We start from the raw sequence: 17,548 nt of genomic DNA on the forward strand, positions 1-17,548 counted from the left end.
CCACAACCTGTGCTATGATACGACCGACGTGTGGAGTGACTCTGTGAAGGAACGAAGGGACTGGGACACACCGGTCTCGTGTCAGTACGGCGAGCCGGATCGTCATGTTTCGCCCATCTCTATTGCTAACCATAACCCATAAACTACTAGATGCGCTGCCATTGCCATTAGTGCCAGCCAGCACTGCCAATGCTGTTGTCATATAAGATTATGAGAAATAGAAAATAAGCCAAGAAGGTTATAAGTGACGACTGACGGCTTTGTGCTTTGTATATTTGTCTGCGTTCTGTTTATATTTAAAAGGAGATTGTGTTAATGACTGATGTTAAGGAAATGTCGTGTAGGCTTTGCCTTAAAAATATATCCGATGAAAGTTTTGAAGTGATAAACAACATTATCAGAGGCATTCTAGATGGTCTTTTGCTGAAATTGGTAAACGTGAATTATAATTAGATTACGTCTTAACAGTCGAGTGTAAATTAACTTTTAGTATTTAATTGTTATTTTCTGCCACAGTTATTTTCTTTCTGTTTTAAGTTGCATATTTTTCAGAAATTTGAAGAAAGAAAAGAGGTTATATGTAACGCTTGCAGAAGAAAGTTAAATGCGGCTTCAGAATTTAAGTCGACGTGTTTGAATACCGATAAAACAATTATTCCTTATGTGGATAGCGAAAAAATGTTACAGCTCGACCTAAGAGAAGTGTACATGCAGGAAAAGAAAAGTGAATTAGTTTGCAGTCAGAAAATATGTCGATTGTGTATGCAGCCAGTAGAAAGTGAGTTTAGGTGCATATGTGAAGAGGAACTTGAAGCTATTCAGAAATTGACACCTGAAATGGTATGAACAATATTAATTACTTGCATATTTTATNAAAGAGGTTATATGTAACGCTTGCAGAAGAAAGTTAAATGCGGCTTCAGAATTTAAGTCGACGTGTTTGAATACCGATAAAACAATTATTCCTTATGTGGATAGCGAAAAAATGTTACAGCTCGACCTAAGAGAAGTGTACATGCAGGAAAAGAAAAGTGAATTAGTTTGCAGTCAGAAAATATGTCGATTGTGTATGCAGCCAGTAGAAAGTGAGTTTAGGTGCATATGTGAAGAGGAACTTGAAACTATTCAGAAATTGACACCTGAAATGGTATGAACAATATTAATTACTTGCATATTTTATAATCTAACTAAACTGCTTCGTAGAATATAAATATCATCAAAGATCCCGTTGTTTGTAAGACATGCTTCGATTCTCTGTGCACCCACAACAGTTTCCTAAAAAATTGCTGGGAAGTACAGGAAAAAATTAAAAGTATTTTTGATAGCTCAGCCACAGGAAGTCAAATAGATACGTCTCCACTTGGTTTATTCGTTAAGACTGAAAACCTGGAAAAGAAATTCGATATTAACGAGATGGAAATGTCGATCAAAGCTGAATATGTCGACATAAAAACGGAAGATGAAGAAACGAGGTAAGAGGAGACTATTTTAACATTAATTTAAAAAAAGGCAGCCCGTGGTTCGGACATTTTGTGATTTATATGATTAAATATGTACCATCTGGTGATAAACTAATTGTAACAAATTATGAGATTGTCCATTATAAACGATATCGTACAAACTTTTATATAATCATTAAGCGTTAGGTTAACAAATTATTGGGAACATACGTAAGATCGTTATAAAACAATCAGAATGGCTACGAGTCAGATATGGGTACAAAGAATGCTATACTAAATTCCATTCATTCAATCAATTTATTAACTTTGGACAGAAATTGAAATTTTCTTGAATGAAAAGGTAGATCTTTAGAGAGATAGAAGTAAATACAGCAATTGATTGGGGCTATACAACTTGTTGCAATTAATTTTTAAATCGACGTTTGAAAACAAGGTGGAAACTGCACTAAAAAAAAAGGACCGCTTTATTTTATATTTGTATAGCATTGTGAATATTGTAAAAAATATATTTCCGAAAAGAATTGTTTTGCCAAAAAAAAAATTCTAATATTCATTTTTTTTCACGACACTTTTTGATGAAGAAAATATATAGATTTTTGCGAAAAAAACTTCAATTTAAAAAAAATGATTTAATGCAAAATTTATTCTTTAATTGACAATTCACGATGAAAGAAAAATCGCAGCCATTTGAACTCCTGACAGAATGTTAAAGAAATGAAAATATCTTCAATATCAATCTCAGGTGTAACAGAAATCCTCAAATACGCAATTTTGGAATTTATAAAGGTCTTGAACAGCTCAATTCAAAGAGGATGAATTAAACTAAAAGAGCTGACAGATTGGATTGCCAAAAAAAATATTGAGACCCGTGGACCTGTTGAAAGTGAAGCAAAAATTATAAAAAAATTTCCCCAGGGATTTGTTTTGATTTCTAAAACGTGATCAACGATAAAAAATTTTCAGCTTATGTATTTATCTTATGAAATAGGATTCATGGATTATAAAAAACGTATTTATTTTTATATTATGAGCAAGATTGATAATATTTTTTATAAAATAAAACTACAAAATATAGCAAGCCGCCGTGATAGGTTAAACACCAATCAGAGCGAATTACGTCACATCTATGTAAATGTCATTTTGTGTCATTTGTACTTTGACAATATCCGCAGTATTTATCTTCGTTTAAATATTTTGTGTTTCCCAAATATTAGTTGCTTAGTTTTGTGTTACCCAAACCATAATCAGGAAACGTTAGATACTTGAAAAGTTTTTAAAAGAAGGCAAGAAAAGACAGCTCAACAACTGCGAGTTAATAAAATATCAAAAAGACTATATTTGTGATCAAAAGTTTATCCATGCATAAATTGGTGCTGAAATACAAAGAACAATCCTGCGACATATTTTTGAAGAAACTCGTATTGACATGAAGATGACATGAAAGTTGAAGAGACGAGATGATCACGTTAATAATGGGAGGAAAAATCTCAGATGCATCGGTCATGAAACGCGATAGAATGTTAGAGGATGAAGTGAGGAAATCTGTAAGTACCAATTTGGGGAAAAAATTAAAAAAACGTGATATAATGCTTTGCAAAAACTATCCCACGATAGCAGGATCGCCGGATGGAATCTGTGACGACAGTATTATTGAAATTAAATGTACCACAAATATGAAGACTTTTGAAAAATTACGTGGAAAAAGGAAAACCGACCCAGAAGTTTTATGTGCAGATGGCAGCTATGAAATGTATTTAACAGGGCTTCAGAAGGGCTATATCGGTGTAGCTGACTGCAACTACAGTACAAATAAAAAAGTAGAAATAATGTTACATTTGATGACAACTATGTATCAGATTTTCTTAATGTTTTTTCCAGTGTCTTCATGGAAAGATAATGTGTATCCATTGTTATACCAAAGTACAATTTGAGGGTAAATAAAATGCGTATACTGTTATGGTAACTTTGTATTTTTATTTAACTAATTAATCTTGCAACACAAAATATTAGCACCTTATGTTTATTGCTGACAAACATAGATGGGACGTCACGTAGACGCCATGACACCAGCGATCGTATTTGCGTGAATTTAGACTTGAAATTAAAATGTCAATATTTTTCAACTAAACCTTTTATTTTCTATAGAAATAAGATATTTTTTTGGAAATAGTAAATACTTCCGAACATCATAGAACAGTTTTTCAAAATCTGTCATCATGCCTATTGTAGATCGTATTTCAATTGTCTGTATCTCGCAAATGCCTTTTCTGATAATTAAATACATTATCAAAGATCTGAATCGGTTCATCATTAAAATTAAAATTGTGCTATCAGTACTATGGTTGATTCAATTATTGTCATAACCCCTTAAAATTAATACCTGATTTTCAAAACTACTCTATATATGCAATTTTTTCAGGGACACGCCACTTCAAACCTTCGATATTGTGTCATTCGAGGAGAGTGACTGTAAAAATGAAGAAGAGGATGGATGTAAACATGAGAATGGATCAGCAGCGAAAACCAGGCAGAAACGCAAAGTATTGTACAAATGTGATAAATGTATCTACGAAACTGAAAGTGAGATCCGTTTTACGGCACACTGTACGAGACATGAGAAGAATTTGAGAGCATATAAATGTGAATCGTGTGAGTACGAAACTGAAAATAAGAAATTACTTCAGAAGCACCTATTGAGGCATAAAGACCCTTCACAGGTTCAAATGTACAGGTGTAACGACTGCGATTTTGAAACTAAATACAAGAGTTATATTAAACTGCATCAAGAGAAACATAAAGATCCTTCACAGGTTCAAATGTACAAGTGTAATGACTGCGATTACAAAACTAGACACAAGAGTAATTTCAAACAGCATCAACTGAAACATAAAGACCCTTCACAGGCTCAAATGTACATGNAAAAAAATATATTGAGACCCGTGGACCTGTTGAAAGTGAAGCAAAAATTATAAAAAAATTTCCCCAGGGATTTCTTTCGATTTCTAAAACGTGATCAACGATAAAAAATTTTCAGCTTATGTATTTATCTTATGAAATAGGATTCATGGATTATAAAAAACGTATTTATTTTTATATTATGAGCAAGATTGATAATATTTTTTATAAAATAAAACTACAAAATATAGCAAGCCGCCGTGATAGGTTAAACACCAATCAGAGCGAATTACGTCACATCTATGTAAATGTCATTTTGTGTCATTTGTACTTTGACAATATCCGCAGTATTTATCTTCGTTTAAATATTTTGTGTTTCCCAAATATTAGTTGCTTAGTTTTGTGTTACCCAAACCATAATCAGGAAACGTTAGATACTTGAAAAGTTTTTAAAAGAAGGCAAGAAAAGACAGCTCAACAACTGCGAGTAAATAAAATATCAAAAAGACTATATTTGTGATCAAAAGTTTATCCATGCATAAATTGGTGCTGAAATACAAAGAACAATCCTGCGATATATTTTTGAAGAAACTCGTATTGACATGAAGATGACCTGAAAGTTGAAGAGACGAGATGATCACGTTAATAATGGGAGGAAGAATCTCAGATGCATAGGCCATGAAACGCGATAGAATGTTAGAGGATGAAGTGAGGAAATCTGTAAGTACCAATTTGGGGAAAAAATTAAAAAAACGTGATATAATGCTTTGCAAAAACTATCCCACGATAGCAGGATCGCCGGATGGAATCTGTGACGACAGTATTATTGAAATTAAATGTACCACAAATATGAAGACTTTTGAAAAATTACGTGGAAAAAGGAAAACCGACCCAGAAGTTTTATGTGCAGATGGCAGCTATGAAATGTATTTAACAGGGCTTCAGAAGGGCTATATCGGTGTAGCTGACTGCAACTACAGTACAAATAAAAAAGTAGAAATAATGTTACATTTGATGACAACTATGTATCAGATTTTCTTAATGTTTTTTCCATGTGTCTTCATGGAAAGATAATGTGTATCCATTGTTATACCAAAGTACAATTTGAGGGTAAATAAAATGCGTATACTGTTATGGTAACTTTGTATTTTTATTTAACTAATTAATCTTGCAACACAAAATATTAGCACCTTATGTTTATTGCTGACAAACATAGATGGGACGTCACGTAGACGCCATGACACCAGCGATCGTATTTGCGTGAATTTAGACTTGAAATTAAAATGTCAATATTTTTCAACTAAACCTTTTATTTTCTATAGAAATAAGATATTTTTTTGGAAATAGTAAATACTTCCGAACATCATAGAACAGTTTTTCAAAATCTGTCATCATGCCTATTGTAGATCGTATTTCAATTGTCTGTATCTCGCAAATGCCTTTTCTGATAATTAAATACATTATCAAAGATCTGAATCGGTTCATCATTAAAATTAAAATTGTGCTATCAGTACTATGGTTGATTCAATTATTGTCATAACCCCTTAAAATTAATACCTGATTTTCAAAACTACTCTATATATGGAATTTTTTCAGGGACACGCCACTTCAAACCTTTGATATTGTGTCATTCGAGGAGAGTAACTGTAAAAATGAAGAAGAGGATGGATGTAAACATGAGAATGGATCAGCAGCGAAAACCAGGCAGAAACGCAAAGTATTGTACAAATGTGATAAATGTATCTACAAAACTGAAAGTGAGATCCGTTTTACGGCACACTGTACGAGACATGAGAAGAATTTGAGAGCATATAAATGTGAATCGTGTGAGTACAAAACTGAAAATAAGAAATTACTTCAGAAGCACCTATTGAGGCATAAAGACCCTTCACAGGTTCAAATGTACAGGTGTAACGACTGCGATTTTGAAACTAAATATAAGAGTTATATTAAACTGCATCAAGAGAAACATAAAGATCCTTCACAGGTTCAAATGTACAAGTGTAATGACTGCGATTACAAAACTAGACACAAGAGTAATTTCAAACAGCATCAAGTTCAAATGTACAGGTGTAACGACTGCGGTTTCGAAACTAAATACAGGAGCTTTTTCGAAAAGCATCAACTGCAACATAAAGATCCTTCGCAGGTTCAGATGTACCGGTGTAATGACTGCGATTTTGAAACTAAATACAAGAATAATATTAAACAGCACCAACTGAAACATAAAGTTCCTTCGCAGGTTGAAGAGTATGGGTGTAACAAGTGCGATTTCAAAACTAAATACAACAGTCATTTAAAACAGCATCAACTGAAACATAAAGATCCTGCACAAGTTCAAATGTACAGGTGTCTCGATTGCCATTATGAAACTAAATTTAAGAGTTATCTCAAAGAGCATCAAGTAAAACATAAAGATCCTTCGCAGGTTCAAATGTACAGGTGTATGAACTGCGATTTCGAAACTAAGTACAGGAGTGGTATCAAACAGCACCAACTGAAGCATAAAAATCCTTTGCTAGTACAAACATACAAGTGTAACGACTGCAATTACGAAACTAAGTACAGGAATAATATCGGACAGCACCAACTGAAACATAGAGATCCTTCTCAGGTCCAGACATACAAGTGTAACAACTGCCTCTTTGAAAGTATCTACAAGCATCATCTGCAACGGCATCAACTGAAACAAATATGCTGCGTAAATTCTAAAAGTAATAGTGTGGATCCAAGTACAGAAGTGGTATAAAATGTCACGTGTTGAAGCATAGAAAGCATTCACGAGTGCAAAGTAGTTTTTGACGAGACATCAATCGATGCAAAAAAAATGTGTGCAGGTATGAAGTGCCGCCCATTGAAGTACAGTAAAAAATTAGGACATTTTAGAGACTTACTATAAATATTTGAACTGAAGCAAAATGTAAAGTATATCTTGAAAAACACCAACAAGTTTACATGTGCTTCTGTAACCAGGTGTATTAATATAGATAAATTTTTTTTTCAAAAGTTTTTTTTTCAAATATTTCGAAAACTAATCATGTTAGTTTCGATTTTTTAGAGACATAATGTTGGTCTCCTGATTACGCAACTTTGCCCCCATTTAAGCTGGTTCGTATCTCTTACCGTTTCCGAGATCCCTGTAGTGGGAAGCGAATTTGTAACAGCCTGTATAATTAATAGTTTTTTTTGCAACAATATTATGAATAAAAGAACTAAAGCAAAATAGATGTGCATACTAATTTTAAGGAAATACGGGAAAAAATTAGCAAAGGTACCACAATATTCGGCCAGTAGCCTAGCTTTTAATGCGTTTTTAATCTGTAGTGAACTATAACGAATAAACATATGTTTTTATTTAGACACGTGAATGAATAAGATACTTTTTTACATTCTAAATATATTAATATTTAGAATGTATTTAAATATTTATTTGTTAATAAAAACAAATATCTAAGGATAATAATTGTTTTCGAATGTCAGGTTATTACAATTTAGTATTTTTAATATCGTTAACGTTTTAACTATAATTGAATACAAGTTTTTAATATTATGTTCAATATTTCTTTTCAAAGAGTAGTACCTACCTATTTAAAATGCCATACAGCTAAAACAACACTCATTCGTCCGTAGCAATTTGTTAATAAATTTGGGATTAGCTGCACTTTGGTTTTGAAAGTAATTGCAAAATTTAGGACGACGGGAAATCATCTGTTTCGCTTCAACGTTTGTTCGAACGGTCCGTGATCTGCTGGCTCGTTTCCGGTCAAAAACGCCGAATTAGCGGGAGTTAACGAGTCGAGTAAGATTTTTTCGATTTCCTATTTTTATTAGGTCTTCCGATAACGTGGTTGAAATTAATGACATTATGTCTGAATCACCCTGTACACGTTTAAATTGTAACCGAGAAATCCGGCTCATTTTGCTGTTCCGTTTCCTCGTAGAGTCGTTGCACACACAGATCAAGAAAAGACATAGATAAATAATTCAGGGTATTTGTTTGAATCTCAAATGATTCATGTTTATATTTACTATTCCCCGTGTTGTGATTGGTTCATTTAAGTTTCGCGCCACTTTTACGCTCAAATTTTGACATTTTCCAGAAAATTCGAGTTCGCCATTGTTGTGTTTCGTAGTGTAATCTAATGTTTTTGCGTTTTTAATGATTTCGTGCTTGTTAGTAAGATTTTTTCCAGTGAAAAAAGTGTTGAACAATGCCGAAGAAGTGCTATATTTGCAATATGTACCAAATGAAACAAAATCAACGATCGTTCCATAAGTAACAATAATCATAGACGTAGCAATAAAACAAGCTGTTGGGGTTAAATTTAAATATTTCGCTTTGACAAAATTTAAGTGCCAAAAAGCATTAGTAAATCAGATAAACCAAGGCGTAAAACATTTAATAGATTTTTTTATATGTTACAGATTTCCGAAAAATCTTCTAATTAGAAGACAGTGGTTTAGAAGCTTAGGAATTCCATATACAGAAACAATATCTATATATACCTATATATGCTCTGACCACTTTTGTAATAAAATGCAGGATAATATTCTTAGGATAAAGCATAAGTTAACAAAAAATATTTTATTTCATAATCAATAAATTTCTATTTGAGTAATATGGTTGTCTTTTTTCATTCATAACATTCATTCGATAGAGACAACCTAAAAAATAAACCAATTGACAGCTTTATTAGGGACAAACTTTAACTCCAGTAATATAGCCGTAACACGCAATGTAAAAATCTACATGTAATTCTATATAAAATATATATTTAAACCTGTTCTAATTTTTAGTTTTTTATATAAATTCACACATATGTGTTTGTGATAGGAAGGGTTAATGGACCGACTCTATAAAAATGAATTATAATTTTAAAATATGGTCAATCTTTTAGTTTCCTATATACAAATTTTATAAATTCTATGTAAGAGTTGATACCAAATTTTACACCGTGTCATAAGCTATTAAAATTAAAACTAGGATATACCTACCCAAATGGAATTTAAATACTTTGTTTTGTTAAAATCTCGTGAAAATCATATTAATTAACAGCTTAAGAGTATGATGAAATGTATCATTCCTTTTGTATATAAATGAGAGTAAAATTGTGTCAGTAGATCATCTCAACCGTATTCCAGGAAGAAGTAAATGTAGGGGACTGTGGAGTTCATAAGTAATAAAATAGGTTGAAGAAAAGTTAAATAATCTCATAGATACCTTAAGAAATAAAACACGCTTTCTTAACATACCTATTACACCATATTTTCCCTAGTTTATCTGCGGAAAATAAAATTTACAATTATAATTATTAAACTTGTTATTTTAGTTGCAATCAGCCCCTATAAAATGATACGCCACTGCCCATGAGGGAATGTAAACACAACTTCCTCACTCTTCCGATGAACTATTTTGGCTTCAAGCCACATAGGTATAAATTATGTATCTATGTCTTTTCTTGATCTGTGGTTGCACACGACCACGGTCCGTAAAAAAGACGGTCCAGTAATAGCCAGAAATTATGGGCGTGGCTTAACTCATGCTACGTCACAATATTACTAACTTTTAGAATTCATGTTTGTTTACATGCGACTTTACTAGTAATTTTGCATTTTCCAGGTATTTAAGTAAATCTTTCATAGTTTTGATATTTTGCAGTAATTAGTTAGTTATCGATAAAAGTTTTTAATAAGTTGATGGTGTAGTGTTTAATATAAACTATTAATTTACCACGTAAAAATGCCAGGAGTGAGGTGTAGTGTTGTAATTTGCAATATAATTTTTGATAGTGCTAAACAAGACAATTTAAAAACTTTATTTAATGTGTTTCCTAAGGATAAAACCTTAGAAAGACATGGGTGGAACGGTGCAAAATACTATTTGTTTAATCATATAACTGGACATATTTGTAGTACACATTTTGAAGACTCAAACTTTGAACGCGATCTTCAAGCAGAGCTATTAAGTTTATCATCAAGAAAGACTTTAAGAAAAGAGGTTAAATGTTAAATTTCTAGTTTAACTGATTGTATTCACTTTAAAATGACTAAATTTATTGTTATTGTTGTATAACAAATTGATGTGACTGTTAGAAAAGGGATTGGACATTTTAAGTATCTATCGAAATGTGATTTTAATATTTTTGTAAACTTGACAATTTTTCTTAAAATTAAATGTTATGTCAAAAGTTCTGTGCGATTAACTTTTCCTCTTCTTCCTTTCCTTTTATTCCTCCATAGTCCATTTAACTCCGAACATCGAAAAAAACTCTTTCAAAGCTAAAAACTACTGTATAGTTTACTTGTAAAAACTTAGGAATTTTTAAATTCGGAACATCAACTGTAAAACTAGTTGGTAAGTACGAAAATAAATTATGTTGCAGCCTATTATAAAGTACTTTGGTAAGTTATTTGAAATTTAACTAAAGACAAAAGCAGATACAAAAACATATAAATTTTTTATTTTGGAGCCAAGAGAATATTACGAAANTAGTTTTTAATAAGTTGATGGTGTAGTGTTTAATATAAACTATTAATTTACCACGTAAAAATGCCAGGAGTGAGGTGTAGTGTTGTAATTTGCAATAATAATTTTTATAGTGCTAAACAAGTCAATTTAAAAACTTTATTTAATGTGTTCCCTAAGGATAAAAGGCTTAGAAAGATATGGGTGGAATGGTGCAAAAGACGCGATTTGTTTAATCATATAACTGGACACATTTTGAAGACTCAAACTTTGAATGCAATCTTCAAGCAGAGCTATTAAGTTTATCATCAAGAAAAGGACTTAAAATCAGGTTAAATGTTAAATTTCTAGTTAACTGATTGTATTCACTTTAAAAGGACTAAATTTATTGTTATTGTTGCATAACAAATTGATGTGATTGTTAGAAAAGCGATTGGAAATTTTAAGTACCCATCTATCGAAATGTGATTTTAATATTATTGTAAACTTGACAATTTTTCTTAAAATTAAATGTTATGTGAAAAGTTCTGTGCGAATAACTTTTCCTCCTCGTCCTTCCATTTTATTCCTCCAATTAACTCCGGACACCGAAAAAAAACTCTCAAGACTAAAAACTACTGTATAGTTTATTTGTAAAAACTTAGGAATTTTTTAATTCGGAACATCAACTGTAAAACTAGTTGGTAAGTACAAAAATAAATTATGTTGCAGCCTATTATAAAGTACTTTGGTAAGATATTTGAAATTTAACTAAAGACAAAACCAGATACAATAACATCATATAAACTTTTTATTTTGGAGTCAAGATAATATTAAGACAGGTCTAAATTGTTTATATATTCACTTCCCCTCTTCATTTTATTAGTTTATGGATATTAGTATATATCTGTAATAAAATTAACACAGATTTTAGGTTAATTATGTAACCAAACGTCAACAATAGTGACCGATCGTGATGTGTAGTCAAGACAATTTCACATTTCATCGTTTTATTTCTAAATTCCAATGTAAAGGTTCAGTTTGTATATAAAGGTAACATTCATAGACTCAAAATTCCTGTTAATTAACCATAATCATAACTGATTAAATTTATTATTTTATGTTAAAAGGAGCGTGGTACAAGAAAAGTGACAATTTTAAATTTTCCTCTTATTTTCTAATGGAAATTGCAATGAGTTAGAAAGAGATGACGGTTGAACGAAGATAAATTGAGGTATTTCGTGACGTATTTGTTTTTTATTGGCTGATTGACTTATGCGGCGACCGTCTCTTTACGGACCGTGGCACACGACAGCTGTCCCATGGTACTGGTCGTGTGAATACGCCTATCTGTTTTTTTTATTAATGTGACCGAATAGTGGAAATAAGGTCTGCTTATTTACATTCTTGCGCCAGTTCCCAGTCGTAACATGATTTTTAAAATTGATTTCGTGCTTTTATTGAAAATTGTACACATTTCATATAAAATATCCATTTATAAAACAAAATGAGAAATGACAAAAATAATGAAGCTGGGTTGGACTATAGCTCTTGGGTACCTGGCATATCTCCGTCAAAAATGAATATAAAAATCTGAAATTTTAGGGGTGTACTCTAGATGGGGAGACCTGAGAGCGCACGTAATTTCAACTCACCCCTTCCACCCTAGGGGGTGTGGAGGGGGTGAAGGGTGGTTTTTTTTAGACGTACACTATTTATTTTGCGATTTTCGGATTCTACTCGTAAAACTACCCCCGGACACGGGTTCTTGCGGGTTCGTCTAAAAACCACCCCTCACCCCCTCCGCACCTGCTAGGGTGGAAGAGGCGAGTTGAAATTATGTTCGCTCTTAGGTCTCCCCGAGACCTCAAATTTCAAATTTGTATATTCATTTTTGACGAAGATATGCCAGGTACCCAAGAGCTATAGTCCAACCTGAAGCTGGCCTAAATATAATTGAAAATATAAATAAACAGACCTTATTTCCACTATTCATTCACATTGATAAAAAAATATAGATGGGCGTATTCACACGACCCGTGCCAGGGCACGGTTGTCGTCGTGTGGAATGACGCTTCTGAGACTGGTCTCTCGTGAGGTTAGGTTAGATTTGAGGAATTTGTGCTTTGTATTTTTGTCTCTGCGTTATGTTTTGTGTTTATATTTAAAAGAAGATTGTTGCAGAGTAATGACTGATGTTAAGNTGGGCCCCATCCGTCGTCTACCCCGACCGCAAATGCGGCCGGTGTAGGCGCTTTGTGGGACCTCCTTTTGTCCTGGCTGGGCCCCGCCGGCTAGGGCCCTTTCTTCTGGCGCTCTTCTTGCCAATTAATGTGACCGAATAGTGGAAATAAGGTCTGTTTATTTACATTCTTGCGCCAGTTCCCAGTCGTAACATGATTTTTAAAATTGATTTCGTGCTTTTATTGAAAATTTGTACACATTTCATATAAAATATCTATTTATAAAACAAAATGGGAAATGACAAAAATAATGAAGCTGACATAAATATAATTGAAAATGTAAATAAACAGACCTTATTTCCACTATTCATTCACATTGATAAAAAAATATAGATGGGCGTATTCACACGACCCGTGCCAGGGCACGGTTGTCGTCGTGTGGAATGACGCTTCTGAGACTGGTCTCTCGTGAGGTTAGGTTAGATTTGAGGAATTTGTGCTTTGTATTTTTGTCTCTGCGTTATGTTTTCTGTTTATATTTAAAAGAAGATTGTTGCAGAGTAATGACTGATGTTAAGGAAAAGTCGTGTAGGCTTTGCCTTAAAATTATAACCGATGAAAGTTTTGAAATGATAGACAACAGTATCAGAGACATTTTATATGTTCTTTTTCCGACATTTGTAAGTACGAAATATTAGATTACGTCTTAGCAGTCTCGAGTATAAATTAACTTTTAGTATTTAATTGTTATTTCCTGCCACTGTTATTTTCCTTCTGTCTGAAGTTGCATATGTTTCAGAAATTTGATGGCGAGAGCAAAGAGGTTATATGTAACGTTTGCAGAAGAAAGTTAAATGCGGCGTCAGAATTTAAATCGACGTGTCTAAATACCGATAACACAATAATGCTTTATGCGGATAGTGAAAAAATGTTACAGCTTGACCTAAGAGAAGTGTACATGCGGGAAAAGAGAAGCGAGTTAGCTGATATTTCTTGCGGTCAGAAAATATGTCGATTGTGTATGCAGCCAATAGAACGTGAGTTTAGGTGCATACGTGAAGTGGAACTTGAAGCTATTGAGAAATTGGCTCCTGAAATGGTACGAACGATATCAAATACTTGCACATTTTATAACTTAACGAAACTGCTTTGTAGAATATAAATATCGTCAAAGATCCCACTATTTGTAAGCCATGCTTTGTTTCTCTGTGCACTTACAACAGTTTCCTCGAAGATTGCTCAGAGGTAGAAGAAAAAATGAAAAGTATTTTTGGTAGTTCCGCCGCAGGAAGTCAAATGGATACGTCTCCACTCGATTTATTCGTTAAGACTGAAAACCTGGATAAAGAATTTGACGAGATGAAAATGTCCATTAAAGCTGAATGTGTTGACATAAAACCGGAAGATGAGGAAAGAAGGTAAGATACTGTTACCTATTGATGATGAATTATTTGTAACAAATTATGAGATAGTGTCGGTTATAAACGATATTATAATAAATTTTCGAATAGTCGTTAAGAGTTAGGTTAACTAATTATTGGGAAAAAATGTAAGATCATTATAAAACAATCGGTATGGCTTCAAATCTGTTATGGGTATTAAGAACACTATAAAAAATTTTTTTGAGGCCAAATCATAGTATCTCAACGAATACAGAAGATCCAAATGACATAAGTGCGACTTACACATAACCTCTTATAATTTCTTGTGTAGCTTAATTGCGTCTAATGTACCACCTTTTTCCCCTCTATGAAAATTTTCGTAATCGCGGCACGGCACAATTAGAATTTACATTTTAAAAAATAAAAAGTTTTTGCTTTTTCTCTAATCAAACGAATAATTTTTTCTATTGTTCTAAAACGGATACAAACTACCCCTCATGTTCACCCCCAAAAAAAGGAATTCCCGGAAAACCCCAAGTCCAAACAAAAATTTGGAAAGAAAAAAAAGGGAAAACAACTCCTAAAAAAAAACAAAAGAATCCCGGGTTAAGGGGTGCAAACCCTAATTTTTAATTTGGAAAAAAAGGGGTTTTTTGAACAAAAAGGAAATTATTTCTATTGAATAGAAGGAATGATTCACAAGCAATCTTGTCTGTAATTTGTATTTTTAGTGAAAATTTATAAAAATAAGAAATAAGTATAATTTTACCATCTACAAACCGGAGGATGCAATCCCTAATGTTCAATGGACTGTGAACCGTCCTATTTAGTAGAGGTCGTGTTTCATGTTGCTTAATCAACAAAAATTTTATAGGGCCAATAGAGGACAGTGTCAACTTGACTTCGTTTTTATTTGAATGCTCATTATTTGAATCTTTAAATATTATTAGGAAATCGTTGAGTATTATCTGTTATTTTAAATAGTTTTTATAACAGAGTAAGTGAAATATGTGGATTTTCATTTTCTTATCCATAATCAATACTGTGTGTATAGTAATACCTATTTGTTTGAATCTAAATTTTACTGTTTATTAAGCATCTAATTTATTAGGAGAGCATTATTTGAAAATATTCGAATATTTGAAAATATTGTTTCAATAGTTAAGAAAATGAGTTCTATGGAAGAGGTATTTTTATCGGCCCTTCTATTTAAAGAGGAAGAAAAGCCCCAAAGAAACAAGCATGCAAGATTTTGGATACATCCAATTAACAGAAGCAGAAAGTAGAGGGCGAATTTCAAACTTTATTAAAACAAACTGTTATTGGATGGACAGAGATTTTTTCGGTACTTCCGTATGTCATCTGGAAAGTACAATGAGTTACTAGAGATTATTCACAAAGACGTTCAGTTGCAAAATACAAGATTTAGAGCTGCATACCACCTGTAGAAAGGCTGGCCGTTTGTCTAAGGTATTTTCTTTTAAATTTCGTGTAGTCACGTTGCCGATTTACTTCGATTTTAAATGATTCAGAATTAGCATTACACGATCATCAAAAACATTCGCAAATTTTATCTTAAAAAGTAGTAGTACATTTCCATATTTTAAAAATTTAGCTCTGGAATTTTAAGTAAAAAAATAAATAAATTTTTATGTATCGGAATCAAAATAAAAGTTTACAGTGCAACTAAACCAGCTGTTTTTTTCAAGATTGCTTTAAAAAAATGTCTAGAACTACATTTTCACATTGTCCGACAAAATATATTTTTCCATTTCCCAGCTCAACGCGTGAAAATCATCAGTTTCGCGAGGACCCCAAATTTATGAAAAATGGGAAGATTAAAGCCGCGGTTACGAAAACTTTCATAGAGGGAAAAGGTGGTGGCCTAGACGCAATTAAGCTACACAAGAAGTTATGAGAGGTTATGTGTAAATTGCACTTATGTCAGCCGGCACCCAGACTTATATTAGAGAATAAATATTATGTTGTATTGGGACCCGACTATACACAGCGACAAATCAATCGCACGAGTATCAGACAGCTGTGAAAAAAAATAATAGTAATTATAATAAATAAGTAGTTATTTAAACTTGGAAGATGAGGAGACATGATATAATTTCAGTTATTTTATTTTTTCAGGTTTTTTCTCTAATATCTTTTTTCTTGTGTTAAGGGCTGTCCCATAATTATTTTGTTTATCGTCAAAGGTGGTCTACGATAAAAATTTTTGACTTTCAGATCCCGAAACTAAAAACTTCAAGCTTCAATTTTAGTCCAAGCATTCTGTCACTGTTTAACGTTAAATTTGCAGAAATTGGTCAAAAAAAATATGAGAAAATTAAATTTTAAATTGAGTTTCTTGTTCTTTAAACTCAATCCAATATGGCGAACATGGTTAAAAAAAAAATCGTAAAGTTGCAAAAAACGGTTTTTCTAAAATAACTAAAAAAATATAGCACCTATGGAAAAATTTTAAATGAGGAAGTTGTAGGTTTTAAAATGATCTATCGACAGATTTTTTTGTAGGTATCGATTGCTTTGTGACTTTTCGAGATATATCGAAATAACCGTTAAAAATCTTCTCTTTTCTCTTCTTCTATAACTCGTTTACATTTACGTTCCCATATCTGCTATTTACGGCAAGCATAGCTCGCGGCAATCCAAAAAAGTACATTTTTGAAAAATTTAAAAATATTAATTATTTTTCGAGATATATTGATTTTTTGAAAAAAAGGCGCTCTCGAAGATTGGCTAGATCTTCTCAGCGGATAGCCCTACAGTAACGATTTTCGGTTTATTTTCTTCGTAAAGAGTTATATTATCATGCTATTAAAAAATGTTGACGATTTTATTAATTTTAAGGATCAAAAAATGACTTTGAAAAAGTTGCACTTTTTTGGGTATGTAACTATTTCAATTTTTATTTTATGAAAATGACTTTTAAAGAAAGAAAACTAAACATTTACGGGTCTATTTTGCTTCTAAGGCGAAAATGCTATAATATTCGTGTTTAGCTACCCCAGATTAAGTACAAAAAAATAATAAAAATTGAAATAGTTATTTGAAAAAAACATACCCAAAAAAAGTGCAACATTTTCAGTCATTTTTTGATCCTTAAAATTAATAAAATCGTCAACATTTTTTAACAGCATGATAATATAACTCTTTACGAAGAAAATAAAC

The 17,548-nt window shown here is 32.3% G+C and overlaps 4 protein-coding genes across 5 annotated transcripts in view; all 4 read left to right on the forward strand.

The window, feature by feature from the left end:
- The first annotated feature begins 254 nt into the window (after window positions 1-254).
- On the forward strand, window positions 255-846 carry LOC111692485. The gene is made up of 2 exons (XM_023456522.1): window positions 255-432; window positions 553-846. Exons 1-2 carry the CDS (start codon window positions 316-318, stop codon window positions 844-846), a joined length of 411 nt encoding a protein of 136 aa, XP_023312290.1. The 5' UTR covers window positions 255-315.
- A 60-nt stretch (window positions 847-906) lies between these two features.
- Window positions 907-4,432, forward strand: LOC111692486 (RB-associated KRAB zinc finger protein-like). The gene is made up of 3 exons (XM_023456523.1): window positions 907-1,147; window positions 1,204-1,472; window positions 3,880-4,432. The coding sequence occupies exons 1-3, from the start codon at window positions 986-988 to the stop codon at window positions 4,430-4,432; spliced, it is 984 nt and encodes a 327-aa protein (XP_023312291.1). The 5' UTR covers window positions 907-985.
- Window positions 4,433-6,414: 1,982 nt separating this feature from the next.
- LOC111692487 (zinc finger protein 710-like) lies at window positions 6,415-8,974 on the forward strand. 2 transcript variants are annotated; one of them, XM_023456524.1, is made up of 2 exons: window positions 6,415-7,192; window positions 8,781-8,974. In XM_023456524.1, exon 1 carries the CDS (start codon window positions 6,418-6,420, stop codon window positions 7,102-7,104), a length of 687 nt encoding a protein of 228 aa, XP_023312292.1. In that variant the 5' UTR covers window positions 6,415-6,417; the 3' UTR covers window positions 7,105-7,192; window positions 8,781-8,974. The 2 variants fall into 2 exon arrangements, 1 of the variants encoding a protein (XP_023312292.1); XR_002763244.1 differs by lacking the exon at window positions 6,415-7,192 and adding an exon at window positions 8,233-8,631.
- Window positions 8,975-13,510: 4,536 nt separating this feature from the next.
- Window positions 13,511-17,548, forward strand: part of LOC108915151 (PR domain zinc finger protein 5-like) — a gene marked incomplete at its 3' end in the record, with an annotated part of 14,801 nt that continues 10,763 nt past the window's right edge. The window contains exons 1-3 of the mRNA XM_018721118.2: window positions 13,511-13,663; window positions 13,783-14,082; window positions 14,139-14,401. Of these exons, the coding sequence (XP_018576634.2) occupies window positions 13,547-13,663; window positions 13,783-14,082; window positions 14,139-14,401 (680 nt within the window). The remainder of the gene's footprint in view (window positions 13,664-13,782; window positions 14,083-14,138; window positions 14,402-17,548) is intronic.

The sequence above is a fragment of the Anoplophora glabripennis genome, unplaced genomic scaffold (genome assembly GCF_000390285.2).
Source record: "Anoplophora glabripennis isolate ALB-LARVAE unplaced genomic scaffold, Agla_2.0 scaffold1703, whole genome shotgun sequence".
NCBI lineage: Eukaryota > Metazoa > Arthropoda > Insecta > Coleoptera > Cerambycidae > Anoplophora > Anoplophora glabripennis.